Source organism: Bos indicus x Bos taurus, chromosome 23 (assembly GCF_003369695.1).
Source record: "Bos indicus x Bos taurus breed Angus x Brahman F1 hybrid chromosome 23, Bos_hybrid_MaternalHap_v2.0, whole genome shotgun sequence".
Lineage (NCBI taxonomy): Eukaryota > Metazoa > Chordata > Mammalia > Artiodactyla > Bovidae > Bos > Bos indicus x Bos taurus.
The window spans coordinates 31,561,254-31,583,149 of NC_040098.1; the positions used below are offsets into that span (position 1 = coordinate 31,561,254).

Here is a 21,896-nt window from a genome sequence, read left to right on the forward strand (position 1 = left end):
AACCAAGAGTATACAATGGGGAAAGGACAGTCCCTTCAATGAACAGTGTTAAGGAAACTGGAACATAAGCAAAAGAATGAAACTGGGCCACTCTCTTACACCATACACAAAAATTGTCAAAATGGATTAAAGAGTTGAACATTAAGACCGGAAACGTAAAACTTCTAGAAGAAAACATGAGGGGTAATCTACTTGATATTGGTCTTGGTGATGAAAAATGCCAAAAAAAAAAAAAAAGACCACATTACATTAAAAAAGCTTTTGCTCAGCAAAGGCCTGGCATGCTGGAATTCATGGGGTCACTAAGAATCGGACACGACTGAGCGACTGAACTGAACTGAGAACTCAGCAAAGAAAACCATCAACAAAATGAAAAGGCAACCAACCTACATAATGGGAGACAATACTTGCAAAACCACATGGCTGATGGGGGAGTTAGTATTGAAAAGTATAAAGAACTTATACAACTCAAAAGAAAAAAAAAACAATTAAATGGGCAGAGGATCTGAATAGACATTTTTGCAAAGAAGACATACAGATGGCTGACAGATAACATGAAAAGGTGCTCTGTATCACCAATCATTAGGAAAATGCAAATTGAAACCACAATGATACCACCTCAAATCTGTTTGAGTGGCAATTACCAAGAGACAAGAAATAAATGTTGGTGAGGATGTGGTGAAAAGAGAGTGCTTGTACACTGCTGGTGGGAATGTAAATAGGTACTGTCACTATGGGAAACAGTATGGAGATTCATCAACATGATCCAGCAATTCTATTCCTTGGTATTTACCCAAATGAACAAAAACACCAACTCAAAAAGATACCTGTACCCCCCTGTTCACTACAACATTACTTACAATAACCAACAGATGAAAGCAACCTAAGTGCCCATCGACAGATAAATGGATAAAGAAAAAGTGGGTGTGTATACAGTTCAGCCAAGAAAAAGGAAATCTTTTTTTTTTTTTTTTTAAGGAGTTACAATAAAAATCTTTATTTAAGTTTGGTCAGTACAGGTAAGATATACTGTAGTCACAGAGCAATATGCATTAACAGGATACAACAATTCATAAAAACTGAGTAACTATGCACACAAATTTCTTAAACATTCAATCACCTAAAGAGAAAATGCATAGATGTATGGTGGGAAAAACTGTATCTAACACTGAAACTACTATAGGACTCCTTCAACAAGTCCAACTTTTAGTGATAAAACTACTGTACTGGGCAAACTTGGCAGTCATAAACCCACATCTACTCTGACAAGTCTGAATGGTGCATAAGCATAGTAACAGCATGAGTAAGAATGCCCTCACACAGCACAGGTTCTAGGGTAGACACAGATTCACACAGACATCACTGTGTTATACTTTAAGCAAAAAGTTCCATTTACAACTTCACATTAACTCATATAAAAATAACCTGACCCTACACAAAATGTCCTTTTAGCAACATTCAAAGTAATTAACTGTTACAATTTCCAAAGTGGCAGAAGCATTGAAGCAAAAAGGGAAAAAAAAAACCACCCACAAAAAAGGCAAATTGTGACAAAAGTATGCGTTAATTAACTGCACAGTATCCTCTTCCAAATTAAATGACACTGTATAAAAATTTGCTGGAAATTTTTTTGTTTTTTTACAAAACTGAACCCTGTACATTTACACTTGAGTTCAAGCCATTCTGAACGTGGCGGGAAGCCGCAGTTCGGTTACCTTTCCCACTCACGGGTTTCTCCTCTTGCGGGTCATGACTGGAGTCTGTGTCATTTGAGTGGTGTGTGAGAGAGTTTTCACTGCCCGTGGGAGAGTCTACACTTTCATACCCCGCACTGAGTTGGTTTACGTAACTACTACCTCCTCTGCCAGTTCTCTCCTCCGAGCTGCTGGAGGCCTTATTCCCATTCCCTGGAGAAGAAGGAAAGTCATCTTCGGCTGTGTCCCCCTCCCTGTGAAATCCAGACCCAGACGTCCTCTGCCGGGAGGAACTGCCATTACTTGGTCCGTTGGCCAGACGATGCAGTCTTTACCTGTGGCCTCTGCCTGTCCTACAGGCTCCGAAGATGTAGTCCTGCTGGTACTCGGGCCTGCGGCTTGAGACTGCTGCTGTTGGTACTGAGCCAACTGCTGGCGCGTCTCCTTCAGTTGTTGCTGAAGAACTAGAATGGTACTCTGCATACCCTCTACTTCTTCGTCAAGTTGAATGATGAAGTCATTCAGTTCATCCTGACTGCTTTTAAGCTCCTCCCTATATTTCTTCTGTAAAGCCAACTCTGCTTCAAGTTGTGCAATACGTCCCTGGGACAGCTGCCTTCCAAGCTCTTGATTCTCCTGGATAAGCATTCGACACTTCGCCATTAACTTTTTGCCTGTTTGGCTATCAGGCGTAAACTTCCAGGCACTCAGTTCATTTTGGGCTTGTTCCAGTTTGTCTTTAGTCTGTTCCAGTTCACTTTTCATTTTTAGGAATAACAAGTTGATCGCTGGGTCCACCATTGCTGATCTCAGTTGTGCAACGCTAGGCTGCTGGACTTGCTTGAGGTACTGGATCTGAGTAGTACACTCTTGCATTTCTTGCTCCTTGGTTGCTAGTCGCATTACAAGAATGTTTTCCCTGCGTGCAGATTCTTGCTGCTGCTGCTTTAGTTTTTCTTCAGATTCCCTTAAGCCAGTTACATCATTAGAGTTGAGATCTGTGTACTTGCCCTCCAAAGCTTGCACATAGGCTTCATACTGTTTCCACCTTAGAATTAATTCATCTCGTGCCATAACTTTGAAGTCTGTTTCACTCAGTCGAACCTTTTTGGGAAGAGGTTCTTCGTTGGTCATCTTGAATCCTCTCCAGACAGAGGCCGCGCCGGCGCCCACCCAGTCACATAGGCAGACCCCGCGCTGTCCTCTCGCCGCCCAGGCCGTCGGACCGCGCCGCCGCCGCCGGCCCCCGCGCTCCTCCTCCGAAAAAGGAAATCTTGCCATTTCCAACAACTTGAGGACATTATGCTGAGTGAAGTAAGTCAGAGAAAGACAAATACCATATGATCTCACTTCTACATGCAATCTAAAACAACAGGAAAAAAATAAAATTCACAGAGAAGAGGTAGGTGGTTGCCAGAGTTGGGGGAGAGGGTAGGGGTGAAACGGGTGAAGGCGGTCAAAGGCACAACCTTACATTATAAAATAAAGTCATCGGGATGTAATATACAACATGGTGACTATAGTTAATACTGTATTGCATACTTGAAAGTTGCTAAGAGGGTTGATCTTAACTGTTCTCATCAAAAGAAGAAAATTTTGTTATCTGTGTTGATGGATATTAAATGTTATCCATGTTGATGGATATTAATGGATATTGACTAGACATTTTTGTGGTGATTATTTCATAATATATATGAATATTGAATAATTTTGTTGTAGATCTGAATATGCAAATTACACCTAAAAAAAAGTGTTGGACTAGTGAGTCACACTTGACTTGGGCTTCAAGGACTGACACAACATTTAATAACTTTTAATGCTCCATATTTGCCATTTAAGAAAACACTGTATTTATATGAATAGGCTGGAGCCTGAAGATAGTTAAATATCATTGGCCTAAAAGAGAAATGATAGTTTTATTCACCTTGGAAGTGAGAGGTAGTAACTACAAAAAGAGACAAGGGGAAACATTCTCTGTGAACAGGAAAGTTTTGAGTCTTATTTTCAGAGGATTAAAGGCAGTAGAGCGAAAAAGCAACAGAATGACAAATCAGCAAACTAGGTAGCTTAAGAGGGACTTAAATAAACCAGTATTTTTACCATGGTTGGGCCAGATTTTCTTGCTTTTGACAGGGAATTCTATTGCCCTAAAAATATTATAAAATCCAACAGAAGTCAAGTGCAGTCACAAAACCGAGGAAATATTCTTCCAGTGCTTGAAAGCTATTACCAGCTTCAGCAAAGTTCCTCACTACATTGACTGAGGGAGATAGGCAGTGCTGAAGCTGAAGGAGATTTCAGTTGTGTTAATGTAATTTGTAAGAGATGGAAAATGCTGAAATGAAAGGCTTACTTTATCCTCTTCTCTTCTGTCCTCTGTTTGAGCTCAAGGAGCTGTGTTCACAATAAAAAATGTGTGCTCTGGGCTTTAGCCATGATGGCCACACTAGATTTTGATGTACTGTGGGCCCAAACCTTTATGCCCTCCACATCACTTAGAAGGTAACACATCTTTTTCCCATCAGGAAATGCTAGTTTGGGGGGGGCGGGTTGCGGGGAAGAGGTCACGATCAGGAAGGGTCTGCAGGTCACTCAATTCTGGTCAGAGGCTTGGTTAGGAAGACAAGGTAGTAGAGAAACAGACAGCTGATCTCACACATTCCAAGCTCTTGGATACTCCAGTGACTGCAACTGGTACCGTGAAAAGCAATTTCAACATTAGACTAGGGTAAGGCTACTCAGAAATCAAAATGATTTCAAAAAGCAAAACATAAAAACTCATGAATTCAGTATAAAAAATAATTTTTTAACAGAAGCCCTTATTTACCTTTTCATGGTGTTAACTGACACTTCACTGCATTTAACAAAGGTAGTAACAGGTAAATTTCTTGCTAATGTTAATTTTCCCAAATTCTCAACTTTTCCAGCATTTATGACTTTTAAACAACTTTTCAACACAGTATCTCTGACATTCTTTAAGTAATGAAGTTTAAGAAACATTTCATCTCAATTGAAAAAAATTCTGAATTCTACTTGAAGTTGTCACCAGACATCTTGGCAAGGAGTCATTTTAGTGGATTCTCTGGTGACTAATCAAAGCTGAGCTTCTAGGCTTTACCTCATTCACGCCACTGCTGAGGCTTAGCAGGATGTGGCCTCTCTGATGTTGGATTAGCAATGCTCTCTGCCTAATAGGCCTTCCTACACTATTTATATGTATAGGATTTTTCCTCAGAGTGGACTCTCTTATGTTTATTGAGATTTGATTTACAGCTGAAGTCTCGCCCACATTCAGAACATTCAAAAGGTTTCTCTCCTGTGTGGATTTTGATATGATGACTAAGACCTGTCTTCTGACTAAAGGCTTTGCCACACTCTTTACATTGATAAGGTGAATCCCCTGATGTTCAATAAGATGCTCTCCCCTTGTAAAGGCCTTGCCACACTCAGGACACTGGGAAGTCTTATCCCCAGTATGGATTCTTTTGTGGTTTCTCAGGCCAGTTAACTGTGTGAAGGTCTTCCCATACTCATCACATGTGTATTTTCTTAGTTTAGGACGGTTTCTGTGCTTTCCTCCTAACTTGTGTTTGTTAAGGCCTAAGTGTTGACTGAAGGCTTCACCACATTCATCACATTTATAGGGCTTTTCCCCAGTGTGACTCCTCTGATGTATGATGAGGGTTGAGTTCACTCTAAAGGTTTTTCCACACTCAGCACATTCATAAGGTTTTTCCCCTGAGTGAATTCTGTGATGTATTATAAGTTCTGAGCTTCGGCTAAAAGCTCAACCACATACAAGACATTCAAAATGTTTCTCTCCAGAGTGGATTCTCTGGTGTTGGTTAAGTCCTGCATACTGAGTGAAGGCTTTTCCACATACTTTACATTCATAAAGTTTTTCTTTACTGTGAATTCGCTGATGCTCACTAAGATTTGAACGCTGCCTGAAGGTTTTCCCACATTCACTACATTCATAAGGCTTCTCTCTGTTGTGCAACTGTTTATGTTCAGTGAGGTCTGCACTATGGCAGGTTTTCCCACAGTATATACATTCAAAAGGCTTCTTTTCAGTGTGGAGACTTTGATGTTTTGAAAGAATTGATCTTTGACTAAAACATCTGCCACATTTATTACACTGATGAGCCTTTTCTACAATGTGGATTTTGAGATGTTGAGAGAGGCCTGCTTTCTGACTGAAGTCTTTGCCACTCTTTACACTGATAAGGCTTTTCCTTGCTGTGAAGCCCAAATTCTGTACTGGAGTATGGTTTCTTTCCATTGTGGATCCTTTTGTGCATATGAAGGCCTCTCATCCAGGTGAAGATTTTCTTACATTCATCACATTCGTGTATTTTTCTCACCTGTGGCATCCCCATTCTGCATTTCCAAACTTTCACTAGGCTCATTGTCTCCTCTCTGTATGGCATGCTGACATATAGTTTCATGATGTCCATCCCTACACCATTCTGTTTCTTCACAAGGTTCCCGTTTCACTTCTAATGTCAAATTCTCAGTCCTCATCTCACCATCTGAAACAATATACCACACAATTTGAGGAGAAAAGGCAACTCAAAAATGATTTAACAGACAGAGTGCTAGGAGGGTTAATGTGTATTTCAGATTTAACAGAGGACTTTCTATCTTTATTTAGTGTCAGGGATTCAGAGAAATAGGTGAGCCAAGTAAAAGGAATGGGAGTAATACAGGTGTGGGAGTGAGATAGAATAAAGCATGGCTGATTTACCAATACAATATGGTAAAATTGATAGGATGTCACTTCTGTGATTACCCAAGACTATAATTTCTACCTACCATAAGACTTTCTCTATTGACACCCTTCCTTCCTGGTTCGCTGGCTTTGATTAAGAATGCCACCATACAGAGAAGCCCACGCGGCAAGGAACTGAAGCTGGGTTCTGGTCAGCAACCAGGAAGTAAGGAAGGCCCTCTGTCTGTGTGACTGACAGAGAACTGAGTCCTGCCAACATCCATGTGAGGTTGGAAGTGGATCCTTCCTCAGTCACAACTCAGGTGAGAACCTATCTTTGGCTGCAACCTTGTAAGAGACCCAGAAGTGGAGGATCCAGCTAAGCCACATACCCAGACTCTTGACCCATAGAAACTATGATATAATAAATGCGTGTGGTTTAATTGCTAACTTTGTGGTCATTAATCAAGCAGAGAAAAATTCAACTACACTAAATATACAAGAGACACATCTAAAATAAAATGATTGAGTAAAGTTATGAATAAAGGATGAGCAAGAGAAAATTGAGCAAATGCAAATAAGAAAGGCATCATGATCTCAATTTCAGAAAAAAGGTGAGATTCAAGCCAAGAGCATGAAATGAGACAAAGAAAAATATAACGATAAATAAACATTACAATTTATAGTGATCATGGATCAGACCTGAATAATTATATAGAAAATAACAAAGGAACAAATTTTCTAGAGCAGAAATTATAGATGAGATAAAGAGACAAAACAAATAACAGACTTTAATCATTCTTTCTGTCTAGAAAAAAACCACCAAATGGACCAAAAAATAAACATTCAGAAGATTTACAAGATTATTAAATCTATGGATAAACATGTATATGAAGTTCTGTATCTGGAAAATAGAACATCTTCTCAGATGTGCAGTGACCTTTAATGAAAACTAATTTTGGGGTCATAGGAAAACCATAATAAACGCCAAAAGGTGTAAACAACACAAACATTCTCTGATAACGATAAATCTAGAATTAGTAACAAAATCAGAAAATAAGCCCTCCCATCTGAAAATTTTATAACTTTCAATTCTTGGTTCAAAGGAAAAATACGTTTCAGATTTTCTAGAAAATAACTAAAACGCTACATTTCAAAACATTTGGGATTCATCAAAGCCAGTGTTCAATGAAATATTTGTAGCATCAAATATTTATATTAGTAATAGATATACAGATCGATACAGCCAGCTCAAAATTTAAAAAAGGACAACTAATTAACCAAGAGAATCTGCTCATTTAGGAACACTTTTCTCTCTTCTGTCTCATTCCCCCTGCTTATGCTTCCTGGGAACACTTCCGATACAAACTACTACAATCTAAAATAAATAAATTTTAAAAACAAGGGAGAACATAAGGATGGAATTAACTAAAGTAAATGCAGGGACAAAACATGATATAGAAAAATAATGGAACATTGTAGTGGTAAAACAAAACTGAATACACCAATATGAACTCATAATTTTTAGAAAAAAAAAAAGTACATCTAGCTCCACCCATAAAATGTGCTAGAAGTATCGTTACCCGAGGGAAAAAGAACACTCCCAGCATCCAGATTTTGTACTTCAATAGCGTTCTCCATTATGAAAAACTGAAGCTCCTTCAGAAAGGGTTGATACCAAATCTGGGTCTAGGGAAAGTAAAGTACACGGTAAGCATGGAATAATTAATTTTGTTCAGAAAGCAAGGATTCAAAATTCATAGGGTCATGGCAAAAAGAGTTAGGAACAGGGTGGAAGACATCCAAACTAGGCAAAGATGTATCAATCTGAGCTTTAAAATAAGTAATAACTGTGGTAGATTGAAACACACTGACTCAATGAAAATTACTAAACCCATAATGATATTATATTAACACAAAGAAAGTCCTAAAATCCCATGTTGTCATTTGAGGTGCCTATTAAACTATTCTTTGAATTTGAAAATTGGTAAATACAGGGGGAAAACTAAGCATCAATCTTGTCTGTCTAATATGAAGTGATCAAACAGACGATTTGATGATTTCTTCACTATAAAGAAGACTAACAGTTAATAACATAGAAGGAATGAAAGAGTCACAAAATCATTCTGCAACACTTAATAAAATGATTGACCCATAGAAGAATTCTCAAACATTTTGTATTTTGTTGCTGGGAAACGAGCCAATCACATACTGCCAAAGTGACACCACACAGTTATAAAGGGGAAAAATTAGCTGTTCAATGGAGGGATCATATTGCCATGTCTTTCAATCTTTTTTCCATTTTATGGAAATACAGCATACATGGGCAGCAAAATAAATGATTCCATGAGGAAGCAACCAGGAAGCTTCACAGAGTAAGAAACTGGCCCAGGGTCATGAAAATGTCTGGGCCATGAAAGGGAAAATGGGAAAGAGAAACTGTTCTAAAGTAAAAGAGAATTAAAAGGCACAACAACCAGATGTCTCACACAGCCATGGATTCTATCCTGGTTTGCACAAATCAGCTTTAAAGACATTTTGGAAAAAATGGACAATCTGAATTTGCATTGAGTTTAGATAACATTAAAATGTATTGCCAGGGAAAAGGGAAATTATTAACTGAACAAAATAGATTACAAAATAGCACATAGAAATGATCTCTTTTCAGTGAAAGGAATGTGTGTATACACATACATGCACATAAAAGATATTCAAATATATAATAAAAAGTCACTGTAATCTCTGGATGATAGAATATTATGCTTGTTTTCTTATTTTGCAACTGTATTTTCTAACTTTCTACAATGCATATATACTTCTCTGGTAATAATAAGAGGTAACTTTCAAAAAAGTCAATATAGTTTTACAATGTTAATGTCCTATCAGAGTCTACTTAAGGATGTAAGCATCAAAATACTTGAAAGTAACACTTGCTACAGACGATCTGCAGAAAATTCAACTACGGATATTTAAAATTAACATACTACAGAAGCTGTTCTGAGATGACTTATCACCTTTTAATCATTATTACCTAAAATGTCAGCTTTGTCATATCCTTTAACAACTCTCATTACAAGGAATTAACATGTCATACTTCACAAAAAAAACCAATGGGGGACTTCATTTCACTCCAAATTTCCTAGAGAAATTCTTGCCTCACCTGTTTCCTCTGATGGTTGGGGCTCAGGTCTTTCGCCCTTGAACTGGACTGCTGGGGGCTGAGCTCGGGTATATGAAGATTCTTCATCTAGTGTTTGAAGGGTCATTGTCTGCAAAAGTATCTTCTGTTCCAGAGAACAAGCTGAAACCTAGAGACAAGTGGCACTCATTAGGCCTGAATTTAACAGGAACTAAACCTCAGAGAGGAGTTTCTAAGAAACATCCCTGGAGAGACTAGAAGAGAAACCAGGGCATTAGGGTGCTAAAGGGTAGCCAGAAAGGTAAGTGATGCTTACATTTTGATCAGAAAGTCTGATCAAATCCTGTCTCTATCACTTCATTTATTGGCTATGTCTCCTCTGCTAAGTTACACAACCTCTCTGAACTTAGTTCCATGTGTGATACCACCTAGTTCTTTGTTGCTGTGAATGTTGAAATGACCAGTAGAATACACAGCATGATACTTACAGAATGCCTTCAGCATCTTTACTCCATCCCCGAATCTCCTGTTTCCCACCCTTCCCCTCCTTACAGGACTGGCTTAGGAAGAAGCTCAGTTCCCTGCTGAATGCTAGGTTTTCCCACTGTTCTCAGAGCTTCCACACTTGAGAAAGTTTTGCTCCCAGTTCCCCACAACCACATCACACTTGTCCCTTCCTATATGTACATTTCTCTTTCTTTCCAGATTCTCCAGTATGGTCACTGCCTCTTCCCCACTCTCTGGATGATGCTCCCGAACTGGGACCTGGAACTCCTGGGGCAGGATGGACAGGAACTGCTCCAGCACCAGCAGGTCCAGGATCTCCTTGGTGTGTGTCTCTGGTCTGAGCCACTGATGGCAGAGCTCCTGGAGCCGGCTCAGGGCCAGCCGGGGTCCAGGGGAAATCCTGGTAGCATAAGTGCCTAAACTTTATGGCTGCCTGAAGATCTCCCAGGCAGGAGGCTGGTTCTCTGGAAGGCTGAGACCCTGATTCCTGGGGTGGTCTTCCTCCAGCTTCACTGTCACCATCATAGGGCCCTGCTGACCCCATGGGGCTTGGAACAGCTGACCAGTAGACTTTCTTGTGTCCACAGCCATCATGCCTGGAGTTTCAACTGAAGGCTTCTGAGGGCACCCTGGGGAATAAGAATTAAGTGATAAAGTGATACATGGCAAATACTTCAAAGAACCCACACAAGAAAGAAGACGACCTGTAACCAAGATAACTAGTTTTATTAATTCACTAAATCCACAAATATTTTTTAGAAGCGTACCTTGCACAGAAACTGTTCAAGGTATTTGAAATGCATTAGCAGAGAGTCCATTCTAGTTGAAACAGTAAAATAAACACAACCAATATGAAAAGTGTATAATATGTGAAGGAGATAAGTAAAAATATATAATTGCCGGGGGTAGAGTAGAATGAAGACTTGCACTTAATGGAACATTTCTCGAAAATTCGGCGTTAAGTACATGGATGTGGCCCCAGCCTAAAACAAAAATTTCTAATCACTTGGCACAGTTTCTCCACATTTGAGTACATACGATCCAACCTGTGGGAAAGGAAAAGTTACGAATCACAGCCAGAAAATTACTAATGTTTTCGTGCTAATCTTGCAAAATAGCAAAATTCTACTTCGTTCATACAGTAGTGGTGGCCCTGGTTTCGTCAGAGCGTGGGAAGCACGGTTGCCAAAAAGGGGACCCCCAAACCCAGGACAGGGTCCTGTATGAGGGGCTTGGGGTCAGCCTTTCCAAAGTCTCTCAGACAGATGCCTGCTGCCAGCCTCTCCGGGCACCGGGTGTCCCCGGGCTGGAACCAGGGCCGGTGCTGGCTGTTCCAGGCAGCCCAGTAAGTCTGGGGTCTCACGGTGCTGAACCCGAGAACAAGGCGGAAGGACGCCACAGGACACTCACCAGACAGCAGTGCTGGAACTCGGCTCCCGGAACTGGACGCTCAGATGCGCCTGGCTTCCGGCGTCTCCAGGAGGTCACGTCCCTGAGCGTGCCCCCGTGACCTGCCTCCGCGCACGTGCCCGGCGTCTCCCGGTTACCTTGCAGTGCAAGGACACTACATGTTCGTTTCTAGCGGTTCAGGACTAAAGGCGTTGACGGATACCACTAAACCCAGTTACTGGAGGAGAAGGCAATGGCACCCCACTCCAGTACTCTTGCCTGGAAAATCCCATGGATGGAGGAGGCTGGTGGGCTGCAGTCCATGGGGTCGCTAGGAGTCGGACACAACTGAAAGACTTCACTTTCACTTTTCACTTTCATGCATTGGAGGAGGAAATGGCAACCCACTCCAGTATTCTTGCCTGGAGAATCCCAGGGACGGCGGAGCCTGGTGGGCTGCCATCTATGGGGTCACACAGAGTTGGACACGACTGAAGCGACTTAGCAGCTTAGCAGTTACTGAATCTCTGAGAGTTAAAAAAAAAAATAAAGTTTTGGACACTCGCTCTTGTGAAACCGGCAGGATACGTTTCTTAACTGAAAGTGTATGGGAAGAGTGCTTGGTGACGACATAGAAAAAAATGATTGCCCTCTTCCTTAATGGAGGTAGGCCATTGGCAGTCGGCATCGCTACCAGTTTGTCTCCCTTCTGCCTTTTCCTGGGTGTTTTCATCTCCTCTGTCCTGCGCCCAGAACAGGGCTTCCCTCAAAGAGGGAACTGTGCCTTCCCTCTAAGGAAGGAACATGATGGCTATCCTTTAGGACCTCGTCAATATGCTGAAACCAAGAAGAAACACTAAGAAAATAGAGATGGTAGAGAAGAAATAAGTACAGATGTGGGAAAGAGCTTGGGCCAGAAAGCAATGGAAATTTCAGAAGGCAGTGGGAAGTTCAGGAGTTGGGGAAACCATCCTAGAACAAGAAATGGAAAAGAGGTTTGTGAATTGAACTAGTTCAGTTCAGTCGCTCAGTCGTGTCCGACTCTTTGCGACCCCATGAATCGCAGCACTCCAGGCCTCCCTGTCCATCACCAACTCCCGGAGTTTACTTAAACTCATGTCCATCGAATTGGTGATGCCATCCAACCATCTCATCCTCTGTCCTCCTATTCTCCCCCTGCCCCCAATCCCTCTCAGCATCAGAGTCTTTTCCAATGAGTCAACTCTTCGCATGAGGTGGCCAGAGTACTGGAGTTTCCGCTTCAGCATCAGTCCTTCCAATGAACACCCAGGACTGATCTTTAGGATGGACTGGTTGGATTTCCTTGCAGTCCAAAGGACTCTCAAGAGTCTTCTCCAACACGACAGTTCAAAAGCATCAATTCTTCGACCCTCAGCCTTCTTCACAGTCCAACTCTCACATCCATACATGACCACTGGAAAAACCATAGCCTTGACTAGACGGACCTTTGTTGGCAAAGTAATGTCTCTGCTTTTGAATATGCTATCTAGATTGGTCATAACTTTTCTTCAAAGGAGTAAGCGTCTTTTAATTTCATGGCTGCTATCACCATCTGCAGTGATTCTGGAGCCCCCCAAAATTAAGTCTGACATTGTTTCCCCATCTATTTCCCATGACGTGATGGGACTGGATGCCATGATCTTAGTTTTCTGAATGCTGAGCTTTAAGCCAACTATTTCACTCTCCTCTTTCACTTTCATCAAGAGGCTTTTTAGTTCCTCTTTCTGCCATAAGGGTGGTGTCATCTGCATATCTGAGGTTATTGATATTTCTCCCGGCAATCTTGATTCCAGCTTGTGCTTCTCCCAGCCCAGCATTTCTCATAATGTACTCTGCATGTAAGTTAAATAAGCAGGGAGACAATATACAGCCTTGATGTACTCCTTTCCCAATTTGGAACCAGTCTGTTGTTCCATGTCCGTTCTAACTGTTGCTTCCTGACCTGCATATAGGTTTCTTAAGTCAGTTCAGGTGGTCTGGTATTCCCATCTCTTTCAGAATTTTCCTCAGTTTATTGTGAGGAGGCTGGCAAACAGCAGTTGGCCAGAGGCCATCCAGATAGAGGAGATCACCAGCAGGGCACAGTCTGCATGAAGGCTATCAAAGGTCTGCTCTGGGACTTCCCATCATCAAGCTGTTGACTTTAAGCAAAGGATATTACCCTCCATAATGGGTGGGCCTCATCCAATCAGCTGAAGTCCTTGAGACAAAACTGAGATATCCTCAAGAGGGAATTTTGCCTTAAAACTGTAACATAGGAATCCTGCTTGCATTCCCTGCCAGCCTACCTTATATATTTTGAAATTAGTAGTTCCCCAGTTGTCTGAAAAAGAAATGCAAAAAAGCAAAATGGCTGTCTGAGGAGGCCTTACAAAAAGCTGTGAAGAGAAGCGAAAAGCAAAGGAGAGAAGGAAAGATATACTCATTTGAATACAGAGTTCCAAAGAATAGCAAGGAGAGATAAGAAAGCCTTCCTCAGTGATCAATGCAAAGAAATAGAGGAAAACAATAGAATGGGAAAGACTAGAGATCTCTTCAAGAACATTAGAGATACCAAGGGAACATTTCATGCAAAGATGGGCTCAATGAAGGACAGAAATAGTATGGACCTAACAGAAGCAGAAGATGTGAAGAAGAGGTGGCAAGAATACACAGAACTGTACAAAAAAGATCTTCATGACCCAGATAATCACGATGGTATGATCACTCACACTCACCTAGAGCCAGACATTCTGGAATGTGAAGTCAAGTGGGCCGTAGGAAGCATCACTATGAACAAAGCTAGTGGAGGTGATGGAATTCTAGCTGAGCTATTTGAAATCCTAAAAGATGATGCTGTGAAAGTGCTACACTCAATATGTCAGCAAATTTGGAAAACTCAGCAGTGGCCACAGGACTGGAAAAGGTCAGTTTTCATCCCAATCCCAAAAAAGCCAATGCCAAAGAATGCTCACACTACTGCACAATTGCACTCATCTCACATGCTAGTAAAGTAATGCTCAAAATTCTCCAAGCCAGGCTTCAGCAATATGTGAACCGTGAACTTCCCGATGTTCCAGCTGGTTTTAGAAAAGGCAGAGGAACCAGAGATCAAATTGCCAACATCCGCTGAATCATTGAAAAAGCAAGAGAGTTCCAGAAAAACATCTATTTCTGCTTTATTGACTGTGTCAAAGCCTTTGACTGTGTGGATCACAATAAACTGTGGAAAATTCTGAAAGAGATGGGAATACCAGACCACCTGACCTGCCTCTTGAGAAACCTGTATGCAAGTCAGGAAGCAACAGTTAGATCTGGATATAGAACAACAGACTGATTCCAAATAGGAAAAGGAGTTAGTCAAGGCTGTATATTATCACCCTGCTTATTTAACTTCTATGCAGAGTACATTATGAGAAATGCTGGGCTGGAAGAAGCACAAGCTGGAATCAAGATTGCTGGGAGAAATTTTAATGACCTCATATATGCAGATGACACCACCCTTATGGCAGAAAGTGAAGAGGAACTAAAAAGCCTCTTGATGAAAGTGAAAGAGGAGAGTGAAATAGTTGGCTTAAAGCTCAACATTCAGAAAACTAAGATCATGGCATCCGGTCCCATCACTTCATGGGAAATAGATGGGGAAGCAATGGTTGACTTTATTTTTGGGGGCTCCAGAATCACTGCAGATGGTGATTGCAGCCATGAAACTAAAAGACACTTACTCCTTGGAAGGAAAGTTATAACCAACCTAGAAAAATGGTTGCTCAGTTGTGTCTGACTCTTTGCAACCCTGTGGACTGTAGACGACCAGGCTCCTCTGTCCATGGGATTTTCCAGGCAATAGTACTGGAGTGGATTGCCATTTCCTTCTCCAGGGGATCTTCCCACCCAGGGATCAAACCTGGGTCTCCCACATTGTAGACAGACGCTTAACGGTCTGAGCCAAAGCAGAGACATTACTTTGCCAACAAAGGTCTGTCTAGTCAAGGCTATGGTTTTTCCAGTAGTCATGTATGAATGTTAAGAGTTGGACTATAAAGCAAGCTGAGTGCCGAAGAACTGATGCTTTTGAACTGTGGTATTGGAGAATCCCTTGAGAGTCCCTTGGACTGCAAGAAGATCCAACCAGTCCATCCTAAAGGAGATCAGTCCTGGGTGTCCATCGGAAAGACTGATGTTGAAGCTGAAACTCCAATATTTTGGCCATCTAATGGGAAGAGCTGACTCATTTGAAAAGACCCTGATGCTGGGAAAGATTGAGGGCAGGAAGAGAAGGGGATGACAGAGGATGAGATGGTTGGCTGGCATCACCGACTCAATGGACATGGGTTTGGATAGACTCTGGGAGTTGGTGATGGACAGGGAGGCATGGCATGCTGCGGTTCATGGGGTCGCAAAGAGTCAGACACACCTGAGCAACTGAACTGAACTGAACAATTGTCTGAGTCAATTCTTAAAAAATATATATACATATATATATATTTTGTCTGAGTCAATATATATATATATATATTTTTTTTTTCTGAGAATATTGACTAAAATACCAAAATCCTACTAATCCTTAATGTCCAACAAATGTCCACCTTTATATACTTTCCTAATTCTCCCAGGCAGAATTGTTTTTGATTTGTCTTTATCTGTCCTTTTTGTTTTGTATTATAATTATTTTTTCTTGTATATACGCTTAAAATGCATGACACATTTGTAGGCAATAACCATTCTTTAAACACAGTATAAATATAACACATCTTTTGTAAAAATGTCCCTAACTCTAAGGTTAGGAAGGCCACAAAGGTCAAATTATTGATATTTAAAGTACGTTTTTAGTATTTGTATTTAAACTAAATCAAGAAATACAAGTATCCCCTGCCTTTTGAAAATCTGCATTATGCCACTTTGCCTTTACAAATAAAGACCTACATTAGTATCTGCTTTTGCTAAATAAAGCTGAAGAGGATTTTACCAAAAAAAAGTGAAAAGTGAAAACAATGTTGAGCATTTGCGTTGCTGCCCATCCTTGTAGAAAGGCATCATGCACCTCAAGCAGCAAGAGTGATGTCACTGGCTCCTTCTCTGGGAACTATACTCAGCATCTCAGCATTAAGCCACTATAGCTTTGAACTGTGTCTGTGCCTTACCTTGATTCTGTCCATTTGTTAGCAAGATGTGTCCTAAGGTAACTCCCTCTGCTTTATGCCATTTCAGCTTATGAAAAATTTCATAGCTCTCAGGTATTTCCTACTTGAGCCGCGAAACAAGGCAGAATAAAATAGAAGTGGTATGATGGTAGTAAGAATGAACAACTAGCACCTCCAGAGTTTTTCTTGGGTGGCTATTTACTTATACCATCCTCATAAAAATATGAATATAGTAAATATCTCACATTTATACACTTTCTACCTTATAAACTTTCCAGTTTCTCAAGTCCTCACAACAGTGGAAAGTATATTTCATTCAAAGAAGACAATACGAATGTTTTTTAGACTGCCTGTTCCAAAGGTTGCAAAGTTAAACCAAAGCATAGTGAGGACATAAACATCCAGATGATTATGTGTGAAGGACAGTGATGGAGCTGAGCTTGAGATAACTACTGGTTTTTAGCATAAATCAGAAAGATGTAGGAAAAGCAGTACAGATACTCTGCTACCTGATGTCTCTTCAATCCTACTACCAACATGGAATCAAGTCCAACTGTCATGCTGGATGGTCAAAGGTATTTCTGAGATTTTTTGCTAGAGGTAACTGGAGGAGTGGGTATCACTGGGATTCAGAAAGAAAGGGAGAAAAAAGAGGACATATCAATAAAGAGTAGAATTTGAGGGCACAGATATACATTTTAACTCTTTCCTAAACACTATGCCTTTTTTCTAAGTTGACAAAGGGAGCAGCAAGGCCTAAAACTTCATATGCTGCCTTGACATCTTTGAGCCTCATGCATGTGTACTCAGTCGTGTCCAAATGTTTGTGACCTACGGACTGTAGCCCACCAGGCTCCTCTGTCCATGGGATTTTCCAGGCAAGTATACTGGAGTGGGTTGCCATTTCCTCCTCCAGGAGATCTTTCAACACAAAGATCAAACCTGCATTTCCTGTATTGTCAGGTGGATTCTTTCCCACTGAGCCACCTAGCCCTCTTTGAGCATCAGAGGGACCAAAAGCCTAACCATCAATTCCTCCACTCTTGCTGTATATGCCTCCCACCCAGCAGGAAGTGACCCCACTTGGCTAGTTCCTCATCAGCTGGACTAGCTACACTCTACTTGGTTCTCAACCTACTGGGTTTCACCACCTTGCCCACCCCCACAATGAAATTATTTAAACAAGCCAACCACATCCTCCCAAGGAAACCAGGCATCACCTCATCTTATTACTATGAAGCCTGTATTGCAAAGCTCCTGTTTGTTTATTCTGCTCCCAAGTGGCCCTCCTCCCCTAGGCTGTGAGTACACATGACTAATAAACTCTTGTCAATCCCGTCTGTCCAGAGTCAGGTGTCATGTGTTTGGCCATCCCCAGAATCTTAGGGTGGGACTTCCTCTCTCACCAATAGGGTGAAGAGGAGGCAAACAGCAAGCTATGTCATTGAGTAGTTGCTTTTAAACTTAACTTACCTAGTTAAATAAGTACCTAGCTTACCCCTAATTTAGGTAACTTTAAAAACAATGTCAGTCTCCTCACTCATCCTGCTAAAGTTCTCCTTTGCACTGTATACACACTTAACAGTCTCAGTGGTCCTCCGTTCAAAATATGAGAGCCACTGTGTCATCAGGATATTCAGGGTATGTGATGACAGTGACTTCAAGGAACAAAAGTGCTGAAGGACCACAAAGGAGAAGGATCAAAAGAATGGGAGAAAGAAATAGCAGCATCCATAAAAGACTCAGCCCAAAATGTGGTCTGCTCCAGTGACAAGCTACCAGCTTCTTTCAATCTGATGGATAATACCAAAATGTCTTCTAGTTTGACTACCTAGAATAACAATGATAATGAAGACACCACATCCCCAATTTCTTCAATTTATTACAAAATGATTAGGTCTGTATTCAGCATAGCTTTCAAAAGTGTTCAGTAAGGCCTGATTGAAGGCTTTCTTACACTTAGGATATAGACACAGACTTCTGCCCTCTGTGGATCCTCTGATGACAAACAAGGTTTGACCTCTGAATGAAGGCTCGGCCACGCTCCTCACACTGGTAGGGCTTCTCCCCAGTGTGGATCCTCAGGTGTTGAGTAAGACTGGTGCTCCCTCGGAAAGTTTTCCCACATTCCTTACACATGTAAGGTTTTTCTCCATTGTGACTTCTCTGATGTTCCATGAGTCCTGACCTCTGAGTGAAGGCCCTCTCACACTCATTACATTTGAAGGGTTTCTCTCCAGTGTGGATCCTCAGATGTCCAATAAGATGTGAACTTTGACTAAAGCATTTTCTGCACTCTTTACACCCATAAGGTCTCTTTCCAGTATGGATCCTCTGATGAAGAACCAGGCTTGTGTTTTGACTAAAGGCTTTCCCACATTCATTACACTGATAGCATTTTATTTTATTATGAATTTCCTCATGTGAAAGAAGGGCTGATTTATAACTGATGGCTTTCCCACATTGATTGCATTTATAAGGTTTCTCTCCAGTGTGAATTCTCCAGTGTTGAACAAGCCCTGAGCTCTGAGAAAAGGCCTTGCCACATTCCTTACACTTGTGTCGTTTTACTCTTGTGGGGTTGACCTTTTGGTGTTCTGATTTACCCCTATATTGAAAAGTTTCTCCACACTTTGGATCCTGGAAAGAATCCAGTGAATTCCTTTCTGCAGAAATCTGCTTTGGGGCAAATTCACCAGTTGTATTCCTGGCCTTATCAGCTGAAAGAGCAAGTCGATTATTTAAGAGTTGCATATCCCACATAAGGGTTTGAAAGTAAGGTTAGTAATAATAATTGATAACATTACTAAATGCTTATTAACATCAAGGATTATGCTAAATAATCAAGAACTATCATCCTAAGGGTTTGACAGTTACTGTACTTATAAGTCTTAGAGAATAAAAATAAATAAATAAAAGGCTTTTGGGCCTCAGTCCAGATCTAAAACCTCAGAATGGCAGGAATGAAATGTAAATTTCCCAAGAGTCTTCAAAGGGTCCCTAATGAACATACCCTCTTGTATTCATCCCTTGTGTAGTCCAACCCCTTCCCACATAAGATCTAGGCTGGCCTGTGACTTGCTTTATCCAACAGAATATGGTGAAAGTGATGATATATCAGTTCAAGGACTAAGATTCTAAAAGATGCTTTTGAGATCCCTGAGTTACCATGTTAAGAAGTCTAGTTACTCCACTAAAGAGATACATGGAGACTGAGAGAATGAGATAGCCTGAGGCCCATCCATCTCATAATCTTGCTAAGCCCAGTTTTCTAGCCATCTCCTGATCAGCTATGAGATGTGAGTGAAGTATCTCGAGCATCACAGTCCAGGCAAGTCCTCAATACCTACAGCTTCATTTGATATCACATACAGCAGCAGAACCACCCTCTTAATCCCAATCAATCCACAGAATTGTAAGAGATAACATAATGGTTGTTCCTTTTAGCCACTAAGTTCTGGAGTGGTTTGTTCCATGGAAATAGATAGCTAAAACACCAAGTGATCAGTCAGTTTGTGGTGATGCTCACAGCAACACAATAAGCTAGGTAATAGAAACAGAAACTGAAACACAGAAATTAAATAACTGGTCCGTGATCACATGACTAGCCTGGCCTGGAGTTAATCTGAATCTAAAGACTGTGCTCTTTATTTTTATTACAAAAAGAATAGATACTCAAGGTAAAAATTTCAACAGTATAAAAGGCATAAAAGTAGAAAGCCCAAATCACAATTCCTTCTCCATCACCTTGTGTAATCACTATAACCTTGTTGCCTATGTAATAAATAGCCTATTTTAATCTAATGACTGTTAATTTCTTACTGCATTTATAGAAATATTTTTCCTTCAGTATTTTCACACAATGGCCAAAAGATTTTTACATAAAGACATCCACTGATCATTGTTTAAAATAACAAAAATACTGGAAAAAGTCTAAATGTACATCAGTAGGAGACAATTAATTACAATACATGTATGCAACAGAAAACTAAACATTAAAAAGAATAAAATAACTCTACTGATAAGATTGGTGTGTGAAAGCTTGATAAAGGAGATAATTAGGGGACTGGGCTCTGGATTGGCTGGATTGTATACGAAAGGCCCACAGTTGTTAATTCTTAGGAATGGAACTTTTATTTTCATTTTATATCTTTCTACAGTACTTGACTTTTTAAAATATAAACTACCATTATTGTTCTATAATAGCTAATTAAAATATATAATACTAGGGCCCATTGTGGTAAATCTATGGTAGATCTGGGCATCAGTATTTCTTAAACAGTTTCATAATGATTTGGATTCACAGAATTGTAAACCACTATAACAGCCCAGTTAAAAAATACCACATAGCCCAATTCAAAGTGAAATCAACTCTAGATATGCTCACTTTGTAAATAACCTTTTGGTGTTAAATTTATTCTGCTATTTCTAGATAACACTTTTTTCCCCCCCACCAGAAATACTACTTTTAGCAGATGCTATACTCAGTGCTTCTAAAAGATCACAAAGATTCATGGTGTAAAGATTACCATTCTCTTGCAGAGGAAAGTGCTCCCAAGGATCACACTTTAGCTGGACGATCAGTGACTGATTTGTAAGGCTTGCAGGTCTCACTTCCTTCCAGAGCGCTTCTTGTTTGCAACGTGCACTGGCTTGGACCTAAGGACATACCAATAGATCTGGTTTTACGAAAGGACCAGAAAGATGGCAATAGCTAACTAAACCTCAGAGTTTGATTAAAAATACAATTTCATACAAGTATAGAAAGTAGAATAAAGAAACCAGTGTCTTAGTCAGCAGAGTTTTAAAGGGAAAACAGAAAGATAATGCTTCAGCCCAGAAAATAATGGTCATAAGTCCCTCTCCTCTTGCTTACTCATGGCCCCTGTCTTTGCTGGTAGACCCCTGGTGAGCTCACAAATGAACAATGGATTACCCTTTTCCCACCTGTTGTTCTTTGCCTTCAAGTTCTGTCTCCAGATTTTCCAGCACAGTCACCACTTCCTCTCTACTCCTTGGATGATACTCCCATACCCTGGCCTGAACCACCTCTGGCAGGATGCTCAGGAGCTGCTCCAACACCAGCCGCTCCAGGATCTGCTCCTTGCTGTGCCTCTCAGGCTGCAGCCACTTTTGGCAGAGTTCCTGGAGCCATCTCAGTGCCTCTTGAGGTCCAGGGGCCTCTTGATAGCAGAATTGTCTGAAGCGCTGACAGAGAAGCTCCTCATAAGTGTGCACATTCCCTAGACGTCCAGGCTTCTGCTCCCAAGTATGGTTCTCCTCTTCCTCTACCTTCACTATTCTCAGACCCTCTG

General features: G+C 40.8%; 1 protein-coding gene across 1 annotated transcript; it reads right to left on the reverse strand.

The window, feature by feature from the left end:
• Positions 1 to 958: 958 nt before the first annotated feature.
• Positions 959 to 21,211, reverse strand: LOC113881616 (pre-mRNA-splicing regulator WTAP-like). Its single transcript, XM_027524686.1, is given in 7 exon segments — positions 959 to 2,018; positions 2,021 to 2,999; positions 6,059 to 6,226; positions 7,989 to 8,094; positions 9,566 to 9,713; positions 10,232 to 10,680; positions 21,111 to 21,211. Coding segments are annotated over 3 exon segments (1,452 nt in total). The 5' UTR covers positions 6,152 to 6,226; positions 7,989 to 8,094; positions 9,566 to 9,713; positions 10,232 to 10,680; positions 21,111 to 21,211; the 3' UTR covers positions 959 to 1,638.
• Between the last annotated feature and the right edge of the window lie 685 nt (positions 21,212 to 21,896).